At 48.6% G+C, this 22,856-nt stretch overlaps 1 protein-coding gene across 1 annotated transcript in view; it reads left to right on the forward strand.

The window, feature by feature from the left end:
- The first annotated feature begins 324 nt into the window (after positions 1-324).
- SACS (sacsin molecular chaperone) overlaps positions 325-22,856 on the forward strand; it is a 40,226-nt gene continuing 17,694 nt past the window's right edge. The window contains exons 1-8 of the mRNA XM_037057635.1: positions 325-533; positions 656-806; positions 6,168-6,255; positions 7,100-7,185; positions 10,122-10,233; positions 11,286-11,432; positions 17,211-18,693; positions 19,348-19,439. Coding sequence (XP_036913530.1) covers positions 523-533; positions 656-806; positions 6,168-6,255; positions 7,100-7,185; positions 10,122-10,233; positions 11,286-11,432; positions 17,211-18,693; positions 19,348-19,439 — 2,170 coding nt within the window. The 5' untranslated portion in view covers positions 325-522. The remainder of the gene's footprint in view (positions 534-655; positions 807-6,167; positions 6,256-7,099; positions 7,186-10,121; positions 10,234-11,285; positions 11,433-17,210; positions 18,694-19,347; positions 19,440-22,856) is intronic.

Here is a 22,856-nt window from a genome sequence, read left to right on the forward strand (position 1 = left end):
AGTTCATGCTGAACGCCATCAGGGGAAATACACATCTCCAAACCCACTATTCCGCACCTAAGGTTATTAAGTGTTCGAGGACGGGCAGGCACTGCGGGGGTGGGCGGGGCGAGGCGGGTGGGGCGGGGCCAGGAGGGCCGGGCGGATTCCAGGCCACTGGTCCAGGCAGGGCGGGGCCTGGTGGGGCGGGGCATCGTGGGCGGGGCTGGCGCTCTGCTAACGGTCCTTGCAGGCGGGCGCGTGCCCGCGCTCGTCGTCTCCGAGGCCCTTGGCGGCCAGGAGCGCGCCGCCGCCGCCTCTGTCGGCTCCTCCCGCGCGCGGTCACGGCTTCCTCTCGAGTTTCCTCCGCGGCGCCGGAGGCTGCTCCGGGGGCTGCGGCCGAGCACGGCGGGGCGGCGCCTATACGCGCCATGAGGATCTCGCCCTCCGGGCCGGCGCCGAGTCTCTCGGTGCCGCAGGGCCCGCAGTGACCCGGCGCCCGCGCCCTGGGGAGGACGCGGGCCCTCGGCGAGGAGTCAGGCAATGGGGGACAGGTAACCCGGGCCCAGCGCCGCGAGGGTCCCCGCAACAGAGACCCCGGGAGGTGGGGCGCGCGTTGGGTGGGCGCGGCCCCCCCTCGTGGTCCCCACTGAGGATCCCTTTGCCTTTTGCGCAGGTGGCTGCGGGTGACCGTCCTCCCCGGCTGCGTGGGCTGCAGGACTGTGACCGTCCTGGAGTCCTGGACAGTGCGAGACATCAAGGAGCTCATCCAGGCGGAGACCGGCTTCCCGGCGTCGGAGCAGCGGCTGTGGCTCGGGGACAGGGAGGTATGGCCCGTCTCCTCGTCCTAGCGGGAGGGTGGGCCTGCCATCGGTAGGCTTGCCGGCAGGGAGGCGGCATGGGTTTGCTCTTGTGTCATTAAGTAGTCACCCTGAAAATAATGCTTTGCACGTAACGTGAGCGCGACACGGATGTGTTCCTATCATTGTAAGTTTTACTGATTTACCATTCAACTTGCGATTCCCCCCCGGCCCCATTTTGTCTGAATCTTCGCTTTCTGAAACTAAGATACTTTTTCTGATGTGCATTATAACCAGAGGGTGTTTTGCTTTGTTTTGTTTTGTTTCCTTGTTTAGAGATATCATTAAATATCCTAACCTTTTTATGACTTAGAAGTACCCCCCTGCAGTTTTGAATCACAGAAATTTAGACTGCAAGTATCTTCAGACATAATTTAATGAAGAAACTATTAATTTGAGGAGTACATTTATATTAAAACTTCTAAGGTGGAAATGAATGCCTTAGCAGATCAAAACTTTGGAAAAGAGCGGGTATTTCATATTGGTGTATGTATCCTTTAAGATGGGTGAAAATACTTAAGGGAAGAGTTACAGGAGACATATCATTGAAAACTAACTTCTTTTATCCTAACAAATATATTTACTTTTTATGTGATAAAAGAACATCATTTCCAGGATTTAAAAGAGGCGAAAAAGAGTTGAACTGACACACAGGAGTGCTTGAGCTGTACGGAACCTGTGGTGTGGGGTTTCATTAGTGTCCAGTGCCAGTGTGGGTGAAGGGCTTGGTACCTGTGATTTTCAATCTCTCAGTGTGATCTTGACCCTCCATGCACCTGGGTCCACTCTCTGGTCACTTGCCCATTTAGGCCCAGACTTCCCATTGATCTGCCGTTTGTTCCCCCATGGGTCCGTCTTCTGTGCCAGCTCCCCAGGGTGTTCGGTGGCGTGCAGACGGTGACTGAGAACTTTGGGCGGAACTGAGGGGCAAAGCTCATTTTTTGTACTCTTTTTCTATACCTCCTCCTATTTTTGAACTTTCCCATGTATACTCCTGGTTCAGTGCCCACTTCTTTGGTTACCCCTTGAGTCTGCTTTGTCGATGTGTCCCCTAGGTGTGGTTGTCCCCAAAGGCTCAGTGTGGTGGGTCCTGCCATTAGAAGTGTCATTGGAGATGTGGGATGGTGCACATGGCAGCGGGGTGCAGCGTGGCCAGACTGCGTGGGTGGTCTGTCGGGGATCTAGTTAGGAAACTTACCCTAAGAGGGGATAGTGAGGCTCTAGACTATGCCTATACAGGTACACCGAAAGGAAAGGATGACCTGGAAAAATATAAAATGATGGCAGTTTGGTACCAAATGGATGGGGGTGCCGATCGGGGGGATGAGAAGAAGAATAAGGCAGAAGGCCTTGCCAAGGATGCTCAGAAGCCTTGAGTGAGATCGGAAAAAATACGGGCTCAGTTAGCAGAGATAAACATGTACAGAGGGGACCTCCTCACATTGGAGGAAAGGTGGTGGGTGACCAGTTTGCTCTGGGATGTGGCTCAGCTGGTGGCAGGGCATAAAAGAAACCTCTAGGAAAATGCATGCAGAGGTAAGTGACCCAGATCCTACTTCCAGTACTGCCCGAGTAACAGAGGCCGCGTTCACTACCATGAGGGAATCTGTGCTCTGTTTCTAGTAGGAACTGGATCAGTGGAATCCAGCCAGCTCTAAGGTCCCTGCTGGGCAGGGGTCTAGACGAGGGGGTGGTGGTTAGCAGAAAGGCCTGCGACTGAAGCTCAAGGGAGGGATGTCAGGGCCACAGACACACTTTTGGGAATCCGCTCTTCCCACACATTTCTCCTGCCGTGTTTCGCTAATGCATGAGGAAGAGTATTAACATTCATTGAGCCACTCGCTGGTGCACACACTGTTCTAGGTGCCTTGTGCATATGTATCATCTCATTCACCACTGAGAACAGCCTCATGAGTTTGCTGTTACTCCACACCCCAAAGAAGTGTCTGATCAGGATCGGGACTCAGGTCTGTCTGGTTTTAAAGTCACTGGGCTTTCTGCTGTTCCACACCAGAGAATCCACTAGGGTGTCAATTTAAAAAAAAGGAAAAAAGTAAAGTTCTTTAAAACAGGAGAAGAGCTTAAGCCATTAAACATGACCTTTCAAGTCCAGGGTGGAACTCCCCAGAAAAACCCGCAGAGGGCACAAATCTCTGCTGACTCAGAAAAGGCAGGCGGCGACTTCAGCGGTGCAGGCGAAGGTTGCAGTGCTGACCTGCGCCACTGCAGGGACACCTTTGTGTGAGCCAGTCTTCCCAGAGGTGGTTGTCTTTTTCGTGTAGAGTCGCACCAAACTGCTGGCAGGAGTTCTGAATATTTGAGGGAGGGAGGGAACAAAAGCTGTTGGCAGCTCCTTGTCACTCCCTGGTTTGGTTGGACACAGCAGCACCTACCCTCCTCTTTCTGCCTGTTGCTCTTTTGCTTTCCTTGGCCCGGAGGTGGCATCTGTAAGCTCCTGACCTCCTGACCGAAGCTTTCATGACAGCCACACGTGTCTCTGATCCTTTTTCTAACCCGCACCAAAGCAAGCCAGGCCTGAAGCATTAATTCACCTTCTTGTCTTGAATTTGATCAATGAGGCCCTTCCTGTCACGTCTTGAAAATTGAAAACCTCCTTGTGCCCTTGACAACTGAATGAAGGAAGAAGTGTTGGGAGATCCAGATTGCAATTAATATTGTCGTCTTTGCTTAAGAATTCGGAGTTACTGTTTCGCGGGAAATGAAAACGAGCATCTCCGAGGTGTTGAAGGGAGGCTGTGGTGGGCATGGACAGAAATCCGTGTGTTCAAATTATTTTTAATCACTTTGTTTTCAAAACAAATACAAAGACTGAAATGGACAGTGTTTACGATTTCGTTGCCTCTGGACGTTGCTAGGACCAATGTCACTTTGCCCTGTTGGAGGGACTTAAGGTCCAGGAAGGAATGAGGCCCAGGCAGAACCCTCCAATCTCGGCAGCCTGTGCTGCTGAGGTCACCTGTGCTGCTCGCTCTCTCTTTGGGAGAACCACGTCCCCGTAAGTAGGTCACTGATAACAGTCTACCACAGGCGGTCATTGTCAGGCTCACACAGTGGCGACATCTGTTTTCATTAACGTGCTTCTGCTCCACGCCGCCTCCTTTCCGAGTCCTCTTGGAGACCTGGAAACTTCTTCGTGCATCGTCGTTTTTCTTCCTTCCTCCCTTTCTGCCTTTAAATGTACCTCGCTGTATGGAATTAGACTAGTGACCCTTGGTTCCTACATGGCTCTCTTTCAGTAGTTAGTTAATTAGCTGACAATATAAGGAACAACCATAATGACATCATCCAACCGGAGAACTAAACACGGTTGATAGTTTGTATTCACCTCTTTGCTTCTCCTCCCCAGCCTGGACACCGGTACCTCTTCCCTTACCCTCTGTGTTTATTATTCTGGTGCCTTGTTGTTTGTGGTTGTTTTAATAGTTTGATCATGTGTTTGTGTGTGTGTCTGTATAGCCTAAATATACGACCTGGACAGTATGCTGTTTACTTTTAGCTATTTATGAACTTTGTAAGAAGGTGCATATTCTGTATGTAGTAACCCAGAATTAGCTCTTCACCCACAATATATGTTATGAATATTCACCTAAATATATGTGCAGTTTATTTAGCTTATTTGTTTTTTATTGCTGTATAATGTTCCATCATATCAATATGTCACAGAATTTCGGTTGTTTCTAAATTTTTGTTGTTAAGCAGTATTGCTCTGGCTATTCTTTTAAAAATGCTATAAAATTTTTGTTTATTGATTTTAAGGAGAAAGGAAGGGAAAAAGAGAGAAACATCGATATGAGAAACATTGATTGGTTACCTCCCATATATGCCCTGACCAGGAATTGAACCCACAACCTTTTGGTGTATGGGATGATGCTCCAACCAACTGAGCCACACCGGCCAGGGCATGATTTTTCTTATTCATGTTTCCTGTGCAAAGAATTTTTACAGGCTTCCTGTAAGATTCAGTGGGAATATATATATGAAGTGCTCCATACATTGGGAAGGGTAACATGTTCAGAATTGGATGTCAGAAATGGGGACTGGAATGAAGATGACGCACAGAAAGTTAGGACACCAGATGGAGACTGTTACGAAAATCCATGACACGCAGGGTCGGAACAGAGTCTGAGCAGTCGGAAGTGGAGAACAAGCTGGCTCGGAGAGGTACTCCGGGGGGGCGTGCTAGGCCGCAGGGATCAACTGGACATGTGGTTGAGAGAGAGAGAGGACTTTTCCCACAAAAGTGACGAGATTGAAGGTGCCACCAGTCACCGAGACACAGAGTGAATGGTGAGAGATGGGTGGTGGCAGGACAGCTATGACACCACCTTGGGTAGGGTGAGCTTTTTAGGAAACCCGGAGGATGTCAGGGTGAAGTGGGCAGTATCAGTCAGAAAAACGCGCCTTCGACATAGTAGACGTCCTTCCCCCCCGTTGGAGAAGCGGAAGGTGCTACGGTGGCTATCCAGGGGCACTTTTGAGTGACGGTCTGCAGACTGTTGACCTGCGAGGAGTCACTCCCTAACGACACTGAAGAGTGGACTGCTTGGGACTGGCTTTGGATTATTCATCTTATTTCTTAAGAGGCACTCAGTGAGACCGCTCCCGAGGTCACGGCCACCCACATTGTACCCTGCCCTTGTGAGGAGCAGGGGCAGCTGGTTTCAGGGACGTTAGTCTGCAGCAACCCCACAGGCTGGAGTCCTGGTTTGTCTCTTCCTTTGACACGACACCTTTCTCACGACAGCATCTATAGCCGTGTCTCCCCGACCGTGTTTCTAGGACCAGTGACCTATAAGATGCTCTTCAAAACTAAATGGAAAAGAAATCCCTGCTCAAATCTGTGCAACACTGCCTGGTACAGTCCTCTCTCAGAGAGTTGCAGTGCCTTCTTATTAATGTGTTAAGTGTCCCAAAACCCAGATTGTTCCAATTAACTTAAACTTTTTTTGCCCATGACTACCTGTGGTCATCACTGTGAGCCGTGCGCTTTGCGGGTGCTGACCCAAGATGAGTCTGCTTCTGTCAGTGGCCCTGATGCGGCACACACAGCTTACATCATCGTCCGTGGGAATGTGTGTGTCTTTCTTCATAATTATTTAAGGGGAAATCTTTTACATTTTCAAATAAAATTCTTGACTGAATTTCTTTTCTTTGAAGTATTCACTTTTCCTAGCAGCTTATTTCTTGATTAGAAAGGTTAAAAAGCATTATATCCTAAGTGAAAAAAAAACCTGTGGTGATGCTTTGTACTTTACAGTATTAGGAACTATATTATTTTTCATACATTTTACTTATTTATTTTTTCAGTTACCTGACTGGATCAAGATTGGAGATCTGACTTCCAAAAATCGTCATCTATTTGTAAACCTTCAATCAAAAGGCTTAAAAGGGGGAGGTATAACCTTGACTTTACTGGGAGATTGGGCCGTTCTGAGTTGAACAGACCACGGTTTAAAGTGAAACGAAAGTCTATGATGCTAGGGTGTGATGGGGACCTTGGGGGCCAAAGGAGAGTGTGGGGGGTGCTGCTGAGTTACGGAAGTGGGGGGGTGCCAGTTTGTGGGACAGAGGTGGGGTGGGCTTGGTGGGTAGTTGTGCCAAAATGATGCGAATAAATGTATGGCGATGATTTTGTTTGTTAAGCACAGATTTGTTTTTCTTCATATCCAGATTTTTTTTATTCTGTGCATCTGAAAAATTACTTCCCTTCCTCTGTTCTCCCTATACATTCCTGTCACCTGTCCGAAGGTGACTTGGTCAGTCCAGTCTAAGAATCTGTAGTTTGAAAAGCCGAAGGCTCTTTGAACCAGACGGCCATGGAGACCGGGACTGTGCCGAAGGTCCGAACGGCCGGGACATCGGCTGAGTTTGGGAGTGTTTACAGTGTCACAGTCAGCACCGTCCTCTGGCTTAGCAGTGAGCAGCGAAACACCATTTGTTTGTTTTAATCTTTTGGAAAATAGCAACACCCCCCCAGCCCCATGCTCTTTACTTTTGAATTAAGACTCTTTTGTGACATTTAGTATATTTTTGAACATATTTTTAAAGCAGAATTTGTAGCTTACTGAGAAATGTTGAGGTTTGATCCGACTGCATCTGTGGTCCTTTCTACTGCGTCTTTAGTCAGCAGAGGTTCATCTCCGAGGGCTGCGGTAGGCCGTGGAGTTTTCACTGGTAGAATTTTACCGTGTCTGGGAACCAGGAAACACCGGTCACAAGCCGTGGCATTTTTATCTTAGGTCGATTTGGTCAGACAACTCCACCACTTGTGGATTTTCTCAAGGACATTTTAAGAAGATACCCAGAAGGAGGACAGATTCTTAAGGTAAGGCCTGTGCCGTGTGCGAGCGTGTGAGTTCGTGTGTGAGTCTGCTTTGGTGACAACGAGGTGGAGGGAAACGCCTTAGAAGTGCAGTTAGTGTTTACATCTGTGAGCTCCTGTCTAGACTGGACCGGCTGTGTGTGTCCCCGTGCACCTGCGGCACGGTCACTGGCCGGCGCGCGCACGGGAGCTTCCGGAGGCCCAGAAATGCGTCCCCTGCTGTTGTCAAGCAGGGCCGCTCTGGAGCCCGTTCTGTGTTCCGTGCTCTGTTTTCCATGAAACCGCATTACACTCTGTGATGCGGCTTCGTGCAAAACACGGTGCAGCGGCATTGCAGATCTGCTGGCCGGCCACACGGACGAAGTGACGCAAGCCCACCTGCAGGGCCCGCGAGCGTGTGCTCGCTTGGCCCCCGGATGTAGAGGGCCGCTGTGGGGGAGGACAACTGCTTAGTTATTTAAAGCTGTTTGTGATAGTGTTCTGTCGTAAATAGCTCCATTTATGATGTGTTCTTTTGGTTCAAATACACGTGTTAAAAAGCTGGACAGCCATAAAGAAGCAATTATGGAAGATACTGCAAAGGTTAGATTTTGTGTGTAAGCTCAATAAGAAAGCTCCTTACTTGTAAAAGTAGATCAGTTATGATGCATTTTCTTCTCATTAATTTATTTAGTGTTTATTATGTCCAATATCTTAGTCCTCGTTATATTTTCTAGTTTAGACAGTACGTTTTTAGAAAATAAGGACTAAGGTCACTTAACTGGCCTTAGATAGTCCCGCTCCAACAGGCGCTGGGTGAGACTTACGCCATCTTCTGTGATTTTAGTGACTAGAGGGTGCCCTTCCAGAACAGGCATCAGTGGTTCACAGCAGGTTAATTTGCAAAACATTTCTGCACTGAGATGTTAGGAATGTAAAGATGGGAAGAGTGTGGTTATTGGGTTGTAAGAGGGTAGAAAGGTGAACAGATACACCCAAAAATGAAGATTGGGTTGGTGGTGGCAGGAGCAGAGTGTGATCGATTCACGAGTGAGAGAGGCCCTGTCAGTGAACCAGGCGGAGGCTGTGACAGGCCCTCTCACGTCCTCACAGTTAGCAGGCCACTGAGGCTTCGTCCTTGAGCCTTGCTCACTGTGGGTGTTTACGTGCAGGCCAGCTGAACACAGACTTTGCTCCTTGGATGTCTTAGTAGAATCTGACCATGTTAGACTTAACAGGACTCTCAGGAACCGCCCAGACTTAGAGCCAGAGACGCTCAAACGACTTGCCCAAGAGCACACGCAATCTGGCACACTTACTGCCTCCTCTCGGACTCGGTCCAAAAGAGAGCCCATTCTCGTTTTTGTTCCACTTGAGACTGATAGTGGGAGCCTGAGACTTGGGACTTTACCTTCAGTTTTCTTCATCTCTGCCCCCTTAAACACACATACATCAAAAATAGGTATCCAAATGAAAACAAGACCCAGCCTGTAAAGTGCTCTCATTGGTGAGTTAACATTGTATTTTGCTCCCTGTTAATTCTTATTCCTATCTTTTATGTCATAATAACCCAATGTAAATAAGGTTATTATTTAGGGTTGCTAATTTTTAGGGATTCTGGTAGAATAAATACAGTAGGAACTAGGTCTTAAAAATCCTAGGAGAAACAGGCCGTTGTGTGAACAGGAGAATCTGTAGTCCTTAAGGACTAGAGAGAAGGGCTGTCTGGGGTTGGGCAGCAGGTCCCCAACCTTGCGGGTGCGCCCAGTGAACTCACTGCCTCACCTGGTCTCAGACTGGCTCTTCACTTTGGTGCTGTCTCCTTGCTCAGTCTTAGAGTCGTCTCATTCCTGCGGGTGCTGTGTTCACCTTTTGCTCTGATTAAGGCTTTGCTGTGGCTTTGTTCTCTTCAGTCCTTGCCCATTGCTACCCCCACCCCTCCCCCAGTTTAGTGATACCAAGATGCTAGAGAAGTTAAGCTATAGTTCTCCCCAAGGTCAGGGGTCCCCGATGTAATGATACAGGGTGAACTGCTGTGTTTCTAGAGACCTGCCCACGGGGCCGCCTGCTCAGTTTGACCCACGTCTCAGCTCACCCGGCCCCTTGTCATGTGTTGGCGTTTCTGCGCTTTGGACAGGGTCTAGGATGAGCCAGGGGTGATGCCCCTGGGGTGTGTTTCAGCTTCTGAGATTAGGGGGTGGCCCTGGGAGCTGGACTCCTATTGCATAGTTTGGGGCTCCTGGCCCGATCTCGGTAGGTGTGCCGAAGTGCCGAAGCGCTAGGGGCTGTTGAGACCGGGCACTGGTTCGAGGCTGCTGATGGGTGTGAGCCTTGTAGTTTGTCCTTCCCACGTGCAGAGCTTCGACTGCCCGTTCACCTGTCATTTGCCCGTCCACTCACTCGCCCACCAGACAGTATCACTACCTTCTCAGTGAGAGGAGGAAGTGCTGACCTTCAAGACACTTTGACCTTAGGACAGACATGTTCATATCTCAAGTTCGCAGGAATGCAGCCTACTGTACATGAAGACTGATAGAGTTTTTTCTAAGAGAAGGGTAAGCAAATGATAAATGAAGGTCTTTTTTGGTAACTGCTTGAGAATGGTGCTTGTCCCTGACGACAGAACACTCTGTATAGCGTTTGGAACGGGAGCAGTTTCTTTTGTAGGAAGAAGGCTTTGGGTAGATTGTAAATAAGAGGCAGAGTTGTGAATAGTCCCAGGATTTGTATTATAGGCAGGAGTAGCATGTTTAAAAAAACGCACTGTAGGCACGTATAATTGCGGCAGGACTCCTAACACTACTTCCAGTGGTGCCCGCAGCAGGTCCTAAAGGTCAGGATGCAAGCAGCGGGTTTCCCCTACTGAAACGTAATTGCTTTTTAAATATTACAGGTAGATATAAAGATGGACAGTGGATTCCTGTATTATGAAACGTTATTTTTGTATATTTCTTGACTAGGAGTTAATTCAGAATGCAGAAGATGCTGGGGCCACGGCAGTTAAGTTTGTGTACGACGAGACTCAGTACGGGACAGAGACTCTGTGGTCGAAAGATATGGCGCAATTTCAGGGTAAGACTCAGTCTTTAGGAACAGTATGCACTAACAGGTGGTTTTTAGTGATTTACAATATTCTGTTTAATGAGTAGTCTGATTACCACTTATACTTCACTTCTTGGCATATTTCATTCCACTTCGGGAGGTGTAGGCACGTGAGAAGAGGCTTTTGGGTCCTGGGATGTTCTCCATTCATTTGGCTGGATGTTACGCAGGTCTACTCGTTTTGTGAGAATCCGTCAAGCTGCACACTTAAAACGTGGTACTCAGCTGTCTGTACAAGATGTGGTAAAGTAGGTTTGCAGTTGTCTGTGGAAAATAATACAGGAATTAATAATGATGCAAGAATAATTGTGTTTCACGTCCTCACCACTGTAAACCTACTTTTGCCCCACCCTGTGTGTTACACTTCAGGACTGCTTTCACACAGAAGTGTTAGGTCTTTTAAAGTATGGTGAGTTACTATAGTTGAACACATTGAAAGAATATTAGGGACTCGGAGGATATATCTCACAGAGTTCCAGAAATATTCAGGGCAGAATCATCACTTTTTAAAGGAACTACTTTGGAGGCAGGATCTTTTAAATTATATAAGCAGTGCCTTATAAGGTGATTATTAAACTTATTTAAAGGGTTATTGTACACCTTTTAAAGTAGTCTGTTAACAAGGTTTCTTCACATAGAAAGTATCCATAGTATATTTACAGGTAATCTCATTTGCAAAAAAAATTTTAATGTGCTGCTTAGAAACAAGTTGTACAGTGGGCCACTGCGATTGATTTCCTCGTTTGCTCCATGTTTTGGGTGTTTAAACACCACAAGACCCTTACCTTTTCCTTTTCAGATGGCCAACAGTGCTCTCTCTCTCTGCTGGTACTTTTCACCATTAATCTGACTTCTATTTTTACTGTGAGAACAACTGGAATTATAGTGCAGGATTTGGTCATTCCACTCCCTTCTTTCCGTTTTCCCATCCAATAAGCCACTGTCTGCGGAGCACGTGCTCGTGAGGACTGAACCCCTCAGAGTGGCGCTCTGCGCATGTGCGCGCGTGTCCCTGCCCGCAGGCGCCGCTCTGTACGTGTACAACAACGCGGTGTTCACCCCCGAGGACTGGCACGGCATCCAGGAGATAGCGAGAAGCAGGAAGAAGGACGACCCTCTGAAGGTGGGAAGATTTGGAATCGGGTTCAATTCTGTCTATCACATAACAGGTACAGTATTTGCTTTCAGTCATGATATTGAAAACTATTTTCGCCTGTAGTTTGTAATTTATTTAGTTAATTTAAGAGGTGATCTATTTTTAAAAGGCATCTTTTCCAAATTGTTTTGTCAGTGGCAAGAAGTATGTCAGTGAAATATTGGTGTGCCTTGAGTTTTCAGAAGTTCCCATGGTAACTACACCAAAGTTGCGTCATGTGACAGTAAAAGTGAATGTCATCATGGTGCAGTGTAATCAGTGTAATATATGAGAGGGGCCCGCCAAAACCGGAATCATCTTCTGGAGGGCGGCCCTTGTACTGCAGGCTTCCCCCCCAGGTGAGGGTTCCAGGAACCCATCTGTGTCAGTTACCAGCTGGTGGTGTTGTGAGAGGCTGCATTTGGCTTCAGTGAATGTTTTGTGAAGACTCTTGCAGTGCGCTTGCCCATTTCACGATGGGTGATTTCGGAGTGCACCTGCCACACCACGCTGAGTGTTCAGAAGTGTCTGACCCAACACTACATGACCCCCGTGCCCCACCCTCTCTATTTACCCAGTCTTGCCTGGAATGACTTTTTTTTTTTGTTTCCCTGGATGAAAAAAGGCCTCAAAGGGAAACGTTTTGCCAGTTTGGAAGAGGTAAAACAAAAAATGTCAGAAGCACTAAAAGGCATCCAAATCGACACGTTCAAACACTGAGCAGTGGGAAAAATGTCTCAGGAGGTACACCACGTCCTAAGGAGAGGACTTTGGTGGTTCAAACATGTGAGAGTGAATACACAGTTTTCTATAAGTACATTCCAGGTTTTGGGGGGTCCCCCCTTGTGTTAAGTCACTTTATGTGGGTTGTGAAATGTAGCTCTTGAAATGCCATGAAATTGTTACTCTAAGATACTTTACAGTGAAAACATCTGAGTCAGGAAGACTTATTCTCATTTTCTTGTACATATTTTTTAAATATCAGGAGGTTAAAGAGAAAAGTATAACACTAGTGGCATTGAATAACTGACAAAGTGAAGATCTTGGAAGTGATTCTGGTTTCTCTACATTTTTCTCATACAGATTTGCTCTTAAACTGATGAGTATTTTAAAGATCACTTTGAAATCATGTTTTGAATCAGGAAGAATATGAGGTTTCCATTTCAGAGCTGAAATAGGAAATATGTGTATCTCAGTGCGGACATCTCTGGAAGTACATGCATGCTGTTCTTTCTGAATCAAAGCCCTTAGTATTTACTACACTTTGTGATTAAAAGTTGTTGTGGAATTGGCCTTTGTTAGAGTTCAGGTTCAAACTGTTCTGCATTTTGCACTTGCAGGAGGAGAGGTTGAGCGGCAGAGCCGTAGCCATAGCTAGGGGGTGCTGTAACGTGTCATCCGAACTAGGACACGGAGGGACGCTGTTCTCCTTGGACAAGTGGCCTAAATTGGGACTGCCCTGGGTGTGTGGGAGTAGGGTCACCCTCATGGTAGCCCAGTTTAGTAAGCCTATTTTTCTGTATTGCAGTTACATGATGATATATTGTATAATGTCATATTAAGTGAGATTACTTATGTAACAAAATATTAACTTATAAATTATGATATATAATTATTATACATGAATATTGACATTCATGTATTCAGCTGTTGCAAAGTACACTCAGGGCAGTTTTAAAGCCCCTGGGGGCTCCTTGGTGACAGGCCGGAGCTGGAGACAGCTGTGCAAGGCAGAGGGAACTGCCTGGCAGTGTCCAGATGATGGCCGTTCTCTGATCTGACGGTTCGCATGGGTTGAGGTGCATGCTGTACAATCACCAGGCATGTCCCTAGTGTGTCTCAGTGACGGGAGGTGTGCACAGTCTGTGGTGGGAGTGCCACAGACCACGTTTGTGATCAGGGTCACAGCGGGCTTGGCGAAGGTAACCTTTCCTGCTTAAAATACCTGAGAGCTTCGGAGCCAGTGGTGGGGCCTGCAGCGGGGCCTGCAGTGGACGCCCACAGACAGTGTGAAAGGCGGGATTGCCCGAGCTGCGTCTGCACAGAAGGTCAGGTGCTGTGAGGATCACCCTCCCATCCCATCCAGGAAACGTTTCCTGTGGGCGCAGTGCACCCACCATGGGGAATGACTTCACGGACAAGCTAAGTCGGTGTTCAAGAGCAAGGCTGCTGGCTTCGGGCTCAAGGTGGTAGAGTAGGAAGGTCCTGAGCTCACCTCGTCTCATGGACACCAAACTGCAACTATGTCCAGAACAACTGTCTCTGGGCCACCTGAGGACTAGCAGAACAGATTTGTGATAACTGCAGATACAAAGTAAAAGCCACACTGAAACAGGTAGGAGGGGTAGAGACTAAGCTTGGTCAGGTCCTCCCTACTCCCCAGTCCTCTGCAGTGAGTCATGAGTGGGAGGGATGTCACAGCTGCAGCGGTCATCCCCACAGAGTGAAGGGTCTGAGCCCCAGCCTGCTTGACCTGAAGCAGGAACTGGGGCCCTCATAACATCAGGCTTTGAAAACCAGTGAGGCTTACATCTGGGGGAACCAAATGGCTCTAGGAAGCCCAGGCTACGCTCTCTCTGAGTCCTGGCACGGTGAAGGCAATGCATTGACTGATTTTAGGGTGTGTGCTGGAGGGACGGGGATTTCGGAACTTGCTCTTGTGTCAGACGTGGTGGTAGGTGCCATCTTTCCCCCCTTTCATAACCTGGCTGGTCTGACACAGGCGGGTGCCATACCTGACACTGTTATCCTTGGTGACACTGTTCACCCCATGCTGGCATTTCCCTGAGGACATACCCAGGGCAGCACCCCTCCAAAGTGCTTCTTTCCCACCACACCAAGGGGACAGCCTCAGCCGGCACCAGCACACAGCAGAGGGTCTGCTGCTGCGGGGCTGGGCCTTGGAGCCAGCTGCATCACAGGCTTGCCCCACACAAAGGGGAGCCTGCAGCAGCTGTGGCCTGGACTCCCCGCCAGCAGGCCAGGGACCAGCCTTGCCACCAGCGTTTCCATAAAGTGGTGGAACAGCCGCAACAGGAGGCCACACTAGTCCACCCCTGGAGCCCCTGGCTCTGGTGACAAGGGGGACACTTTCTAAACTTCCAAATAAGGCCACTTTTTTGAGACCAGGAGGTTTAGCTGACCTAATACAATACATAGAAACAAACAGGCAAAATGAGGATAGAAAAGAATATGTTCAAACAAACAAACAAAAAAACAGGACAAAACCCCAGAGAAAGAACTAAATGAAACCAAGGTAAGCTGTCTGTTAGATGAAGCGTTCAAAGTAACAGTCATGAAGAGGCTCATTCTACTCTCCAGACAGTGGATAGACTCACTGAGAACTTCAACAAAGAGATAAAAATGATAGAAAAGAAAGAACTATAACAACCTATCAGAAAGAAAGAATATAACAATTGAAAAAGCCACTGGAGGGAGTCAACAGCCAATCAGGTGACACAGAACAATGGATCGGCAGTCAGGAAGACAGGACAGTGGAAACCACCCAGCTGGAAGATCAGAAAGAAATAAGAATGCAAAAGACTGAAGACAGCATAAGGGGCCTTTGAGATGACATCAAACGTACTAACATTCGGATATAGGAGTCCCAGAGGAAGAGGGAGAAAGGGGCGGGAGGCCCATTTGAAGATGTATTAACTGAAAACTCTCCTAACCTGGCAAAGGAAACAGACATCCAAGTCCGGAAGCACAGCATCCCAAACAGGATGAACCCAAAGAGACCCACATGAAGACACAGAATGATCAAGTTATTTAAAGGTAAATAGGGAACCTTAAGGGCACCAGTAAATAAAGCACTAGGGCATACCCATAAGACTATCAGCGGGCTTTTCAACAGGAACTTTGCAGGCCAGAAGGGAATGGCATGATAGATTTCACACGATGAAAGGAAAAAAAACGTACAATGTACCCAGCAAGGTTGCCATTCAGAATGGAAGGAGAGATCAAGATTTTCTCACACAAGCAAAAGCTAAAGGAGTTCATCACCACTAAACCAGCCTTACAAGAGATGTTAATGGGAATTCTTTAAGTGGAAAAGAAAAGGCGAAAACTAGAAATAAGATAGTATGTGAGAAACCTCACTGGTAAAGGCAAACATATAGAGGTGGGAGACCAACCACTTACAAGTCTAGTATGAAAACAATTCAAATGGCCGTAAGCACATGCCTGTCACTAATTACTCTAAATGTAAATACTCTAAGTGCTCCACTGAAAACACATAGGGTAACTGAAGGGGTAAAATAAAAAACAAAACAAGAGCCCTACATAGACGGCCTGCAAGAGGCTCCAGACTGAAAGACAGATACTGAAAGCAGAAGGGCAGAAAGATATTTCATGAAAATGGAAATGAAAAAAAGGAGAGAAGCAGGGGTAGCAATGCTTACATCAGACAACACAGGCTTCAGAACAAAGGCTATGACAGGATACAAAGAAAGACCCAGCAATTCTGCTTCTGGGGGCGTAACTGAGGAAAATGAGACAAACTCCAAAAAGACACGTGCACCCCTGTACTTGCTGCAGCATTACGTGCAGTAGCTGGGTTATTGAAGCGTGTGCGTGCAGTCTGGAATATTACTCAGCCATGAAAAAGAATGAAACCGTGCCCTTTGCGACAACATGGATGGATCTGGAGGGTATTATGCTCAGTGAAATGAGTCAGAGAAAGACAAGTACTTTGTCATTTCACTTAGGGGTGGAATCTAAAAAACTAAAGAAGTGAACAAGCAAAACAAACTGACCCACAGACACAGAAAAACTGTTAATTGTCAGAGAGTTGGGTGGGAGAGGGGAGAGTATGGGCAAAAAGGTTAAAGGGATTAAGAGGGATAAACTTATAGTTAAAATATAAATAAGTCACGGGGATGTCAAGTACAACGTAGGGAATAATAATGTCACAGGAACTCTGTGGTGGCAGATGGGTGGGGACTTTTGTGGTGACCACTTTTAAGGCATATAAATGTGAAATCTCACTATGTCATACACCCGACACTAATATAATACTGTATGTCAACGATACTTCAATTCAAAAGAGCTTTACATTCCAGCAAAATTATACATAAACAAAATCACCCTCAGGAAGTCCTTAAAGGTCGGTGCAGAAGACTCTCTCACAACACAGCACTTTCAACGTGTCCCGTTTCTCTGCCAGTGTTGCAATACCACTTTGTCTTTGACTGAAGAACAGGCAAAGCAGCTGGTGCGGATGTAGACCCGTGCTGTATAAGATGCAGGCCCAGGTCGCACTGGCCTTGGCTCGCGGAGGTGAGCTGCCCCCGCTGTGGGCGCACCTGCTGGGAGAAGCAGGGGGTGGGAGCTCTGTTCACGCTCCCCGAGGGCAGGTGCGCACAGAGGACCAGCGCTGGCATCACCTGTGCTGCCGTCTCTCTGTCCCTCTGCCTTCGGGGCACCTGCTCTTGTTCTGATGGTGAGACGCAGCTCTCTTCTGTTCCCTGGAGTTGGTTCCTGGGGCTGTGGGGGCTGAGTGACCACGCCCACTTCCTCTGTACACATTCTGATTGTTTGGTAAGTGTCTAAAGATGTGTCTTAGGTTTTCAAAATAATCGTGTAAAGTCTCTATGCCTTGTGCTCATTGAATCGAATGAGAAACCGTTACCCTTCATGTAAGAATTATATCTTCTGAGCTAAGTTAGGGTTTTTTCTGAGATAAATCTGTTTTGGAGTCATTTCATGGCTTACTGTTTTTCATGTGAAATATTTTGGTAGTAATGATGCATTGTGATTGTACTTGTCCATTGAATTGCAGAACTGACCTTGGCTTGAATTTGTTTTACAGATGTTCCTTGTATTTTCAGTGGTGACCAGATCGGAATGTTAGACCCTCATCAGACACTTTTCGGTCCACACGAATCAGGGCAATGCTGGAATCTCAAAGGCGACAGCAAAGAAATCAGTGAACTTTCAGACCAGTTCGCGCCATTCGTCGGCATTTTCGGAAGCACCAAGGACACATTTGTGGAGGGCAATTTCCCGGGGACGCTGTTCCGGTTCCCGCTTCGCCTGCAGCCCTCCCAGCTGAGCAGTAACCTCTACAACAAGCAGAAGGTCCTGGAGCTGTTCGAGTCCTTTCGGGCGGACGCAGACACGGTGCTGCTCTTCCTGCGGAGCGTGCAGGACGTGTCCCTGCACGTCCGCGAGGCCAGCGGGACGGAGAGGCTGGTGTTCAGAGTGACCGCCAGCGAGGATGAGGCCCTGACTCAGGAGCGGCCGGATGCGGTCAGGCTGCTGGGAGCGGCTATAAGTAACTATTGTAAGAAGATCCCAAACGACAGCATAACCTGTGTAACGTATCACATGAACATAGCTCTGGAGGACGCGAGTGCGCAGGACACACAGAAGACGTCGTGGCTGGTGTGCAACAGTGTGGGCGGGCGGGGGGTTAGCAGTAAGCTCGATTCTTTAGCTGACGAATTGAAGTTCGTCCCAACCATCGGAATAGCGCTGTGCTTATCCAGCGGAGATGATGAAACAGGAGCAACGTCTGATTTCTCAGGAAAAGCATTTTGTTTTCTTCCCTTGCCGCCGGGGGAGGAGAGTAAAACCGGCCTCCCGGTTCACATCAGCGGGTTCTTCGGCCTGACGGACAATCGCAGGAGCATCAAGTGGCGAGAGCTGGACCAGTGGCGAGATCCGGCCGCCTTGTGGAATGAGCTGCTAGTCCTGAACGTGGTCCCGAAAGCCTACGCCACCCTGATCTTGGATTCCATCAGCCGCCTGGAGGCGCGCGGGAGCACCGGCTCGCCGCTGTCGGTGGACACCATCTACAAGCTCTGGCCGGACGCGAGCAGAGTGAGGGCGCACTGGCAGCCGGCGCTGGGGCCCCTGTTCCGCGAGCTGCTCCCGCACGCCGTGGTGCACTCCCTCGGCGGCCGCTGGGTGCGGCCGGAGCAGGCGCGCTTCTCCGACCTGGACGAGGGTTTGGAGCGCACCGGGGCGGTGCTCCGCTACCTCTGCAGCGCGGGGCAGCAGGTGGTCAAGGTGCCGGAGCATCTGGCGGAGGCCCTGCGACTGGCCGCTGCCCCCGAGCAGCCCGTGCAGAAGGTGACGCCCGCGTGGGTGCGGCAGGTGCTGAGGAAGTGCGCGCCCTCGGGCAGCGCCCAGGAGAAGCTCCACCTCCTGGAATTCGTGCTTTCCGACCAGGCCTACAGTGAGCTGCTGGGCCTGGAGCTGCTACCGCTGCAGAACGGAAAATTCGTTCCTTTCTCCTCCTCTGTGTCAGATCAAGATGTTATTTATATTTCCTCGGAAGACTATCCAAGGTACGGAACAGATTTTCAAAAGACGTGTTCACGCTTAAGGACGCCCCTGCCCCTGGCAACGTGTTGAACCCTGTACTGGACGGAGCCGTGATCCGGGTAGATTTTTCACAAGGAAGTCTTGTGCAGGAATGTAATACTGTGTTAAAATGTGAATGGACACATTTTTACACCCTAAAATGAAAAAAACATTCAGCTGTTTGTCAGTTAAAAAGTTATCCAGGCAGTCAGGTTTTTTTGGAAATTTTAATAAGAAAACAATGGTTATTAAGTGCTAATAATAACCTAGTCAGATTTGCCAATGAATTATTTTATGAAATTCAATTTAAGTGAATTAAAATAGAGTATTAAGTAATTCTTTATAACGAAGGATGCATATTGACATTTCAGAAAATAAGATTAACTTTATTCTGAGAGATTTAGACTATCTCTGGATTCACATGAGGTGCATGGTGCCCTCGTGGTTTAAAGCAAAGGCACAGTGATGGCTGGTCAGGAAGTGCTGCCTGTGATTGGACGCATGCCCTGACTGGTGTCCTGTGATTGGACGCATGCCCTGACTGGTGTCCTGTGATTGGACGCATGACCTGACCGGTGTGAAGCCCGGTGTTCAGAATAGTTAGAGATTGTAATTGCTGTGGTCCTTTCATCTTTCAGGTCCCTTTTCCCTGGTCTCGAAGGAAGATTTGTTTTGGACAACTTGAAGCCTCACCTTCTAGCTGCTTTAAAGGAAGCTGCCCAAACTCGAGGTATTATAATTGTTTTTTTTTAAATTTTCACCCAAAGATATGGTATTTAGAGAGAGAGGAAGGGAGAGAGAAAGTAGCATCAACCAGTTGCCTCTTATATGTGCCTTGACTGGGGATCGAACCCTCAACTTTTTGGTGCTTTGGTTTGGACAATTCTCCACCAAACCAAGCCACCTGGCTGGGGCAGTTTGTTGGGGTTTTTTGTTTTTTTAATAAACCTATCTATTAAAATGTAAACAATTTTTAAGTTTTCTGTTAAGTTGAACCCAATTTGAAATTGCCAGTAGTTTTCCATTTTAGACCTGGTAGTCAACAATTTCAGCCTAATCTAATTGTTATATTTTAAGATGTTTCAATCCTGGGTTCTGGCATCCAAAAGCATCCAAAGTTGCACTGATACCTGAGAACCGCTCCTGTCCCAGTGTGGCGGTGTACATTTGTGGAAGCCATTTCTTACAGCTGCACAGGGCTTTGCCTTCCCTGCATCCTCATTTCTCTCCTCCTCTGAGCCCCCGTCTCCCCCTTTGTAGCATGAGCGCAGAGAGGGCAGCTGCTGTCTTAGGCTGCACAGGTGAGGAGAGGATGAGGTGGATTTCGGGGTCTGCAGCTCCCGTCAGCCCGCAGCTCAGGTCCCTGAGCCTTGCTCTGTCACCCGTAGCAGCCCTCGGTTTTGAGCAGCTGCGCTGGGTCGCTTTGGGGAAATGCAGACAGGTGAAATGACCTCTGCAACTGTGTCAGGAAAGGGACCCGTGGGTCTCAGCAAAGGGCGTGCATTCCTGAGAACTCTAGGAAAAGACCGAATGCTTTGGGGGGAAATTGCGTGGCTCTAAGTGGGACATTCTCTTGCAGCTTTTGCAGGCATCCTTTCCCTTGTAAGACTATTATTGCCTGAACTTTTTCTAAGTTAGATATTGGCCTGAAAAATTCTGCATTTGCCCCACTGGTTGAGATTATAAAGCATATTTGATGTGATGTGTCTTTTATGGCACATGCTATATTCTTTTCAAAGGTAATGACAGGAGGAAAAGTTGTAATAACTGCACATCTCAGTTCATTGAAATATAAGTGAAAGGGATGCAGTAGGGGAGGCAAGTAAGTGCAGAGCCAGAGTGAGTCCAAAGGAGAATGAGTACGCACGTGCCGTTGACCACAGGGAGTCTGCAACTGTGAGGTCGTAGCTGTGACATTGGTGGGAACTGCCACCTTCAGAGCAGCCTCTTTGGGAGTCCAACCCTGCCGTGGTTTGCTCTAGAGTTTTAGAAATCCTTACTTTTCAAACTCATTGTTATATTCTGGTACAAAAGCATTACACTGAAGTGGAATATACCTACAGAAACGTGTACGTATCATAGATGCAAGCTTAACGAAGCTCGGTAAACCAAAAACACCTACATCAAAGCCGGCAGTTTGCCAACACCCAGCAACCCCTCTCGTGCCTCTTTCGGTCCCACCCACTCGGGGCCACGTGGTCCCGAGTCTCCCAGCATTGGCAAGTCCAGCTGGTCGTTGCACTCTCCACACAAGGGGTCACGCAGGGCGTGGGGACCCTTGCGTCTGCCCCTTCCCCACTGCTGTTTCTGAGACCACTGGCCTTGTTCATGGGTCTGCAGATCTCTCTCTCTCAGCGCTGTAGCATTCATTGTTGGACGATCACCTTCTTTTGAAGAGATTATTTTTGTTGATGGTCAATAGTTTCTGAGGTGGATATGGATTTGGAAATGAGCTGAAGGTTACCCACAACCAAATCAGATTACAAGTGTCTCAGACTAACAAAAGAGTACTGCTTTTACTCAAAACATCATAGCCTCGCAGGAGCGGAGCCTGTGAGCTTGCCCGCTCCGTGGAGCTCAGGGCCTGCTCTAAGGGGGGTGCTCGGTAATTGTTTTTAACCCAAGTGAAAGTTTTCTAAATCTGTATTTTTGTACAAGCTGTTCCTTTTGCTTAGAGCAGCCTTTTTCCATCCACCACCTCAACTTGCTGACTTCCGTCCCTCTTTTCACACTCGGCCCACTTGGTCCCTTCCTCCCACCCTCCTGCCCCTGCTGGCGGGTTCTCGCCAGGAGCCCAGTGCACAGCCCCCTAATCCTCTTCGCCTGATTCCGATCCTGCTTCTGCTGTGCCAGGCTGCACAGTCCTGAGAGCGGGCGGTCTGTCATTTCACTGTATCCCCATGTCTGTTGACAAGCTTGGTGACAAGCTCGGTTCGCATGGTAGTGCTTCCGTGTGATGGCAGTGGGGGGCCCGGGGCACTGAAAAGGCAGAGCTCTGGCAGATCCCGTGCCTGTGGTTTCGTATTTCTTTTTCTCCTTCTTTTTAAAGGATTTATTTATTTCCTTTTAGAGAGCGGGGAAGGGAGGGTAGGAGAGAGAGAAACATCAATGCGTGGTTGCCTCTCTCACACCCCGACTGCGGACCATGTACCGCGACTGGGAATCGAACCGGAGACTCTTTGGTTTGGGGGCCAGCAGTCAATCCACTGAGCCACACCAGCCAGGGCTTAGTGTTTCCTTTTCAAACAAGTATCTTCCGTTATCTGTTCTTCGCAGCTGTGACATGATGGAGCCTATTTTGTCGTCTTCATTTGAGAGATGGAGACGGTGCAGCTGCACGAGGCTGAAGGGCTTCAATGACTCGCTTGAGTTGCAGAGCGGGAACTACGACTGGTTTGCTTGTTTCCTGGTTCCGGGCTGGATTATTTCTGTATGGAGTTACCTGAGTAACGGGTGACGGGCAGGAGTCGGGGAATGGTCAGGAGAGCAGGTGGATGGCTTTCGGAGGAAGTGAGTAGGGAGGAAGCAGTCAAGTCAGACAAAGGGTAGGATTGCCTGACGGGGGGGTACCAAGGCACTGTCCACATTTAAAACTTTCCTCCACGTTTGTTACATAGGGTCTCATGGCTGCTTCTGTTTCACAGCCAAAGACTCTTCGGTGAGCATCTGCTTGAATGTCCTCCATGTGCCAGGCACCGAGGAGCTAGGTGGGGACGATGTGGAGGTGCAGAACCGGAAGGAGCGGAGAGCTGCGTGGGGACAGCAGTGGGTGGGGACAGGAACACTGTCATTGAGGAGGGTCGGTCCTCCTTCAGGTTCTGAGTTGAGCTGGTGCAGGTGGGGGTGGCCGGTCAGGGGACCTCGCAGATGAGCTGACGCATCTTCTGTCTCAAACGTTCAGGGAAGAAACCACGAGCTTCACGTGTGGAGGGCAGGCGTGTTCACATCGCCCACTCTGACACAGCTCTGTATTTACGGTGCTCTTCACAGAGGCCACGGCGTCTTCTGTGTGTGCGTAGGAATCTCTGCCACACGGGCCAGCCGCGGGTGTGTAGACCGGCAGTCTTCCAAGGATTTTGGTGCGAGATCTGCGCCGTCAGGGTGTTCTGGGCCACCGCTGTCACAGCTGCTTGTCGGCCCACGGGAC

Source organism: Sturnira hondurensis, unplaced genomic scaffold (assembly GCF_014824575.4).
Source record: "Sturnira hondurensis isolate 20B ecotype Veracruz unplaced genomic scaffold, ASM1482457v3 Scaffold0009719, whole genome shotgun sequence".
NCBI lineage: Eukaryota > Metazoa > Chordata > Mammalia > Chiroptera > Phyllostomidae > Sturnira > Sturnira hondurensis.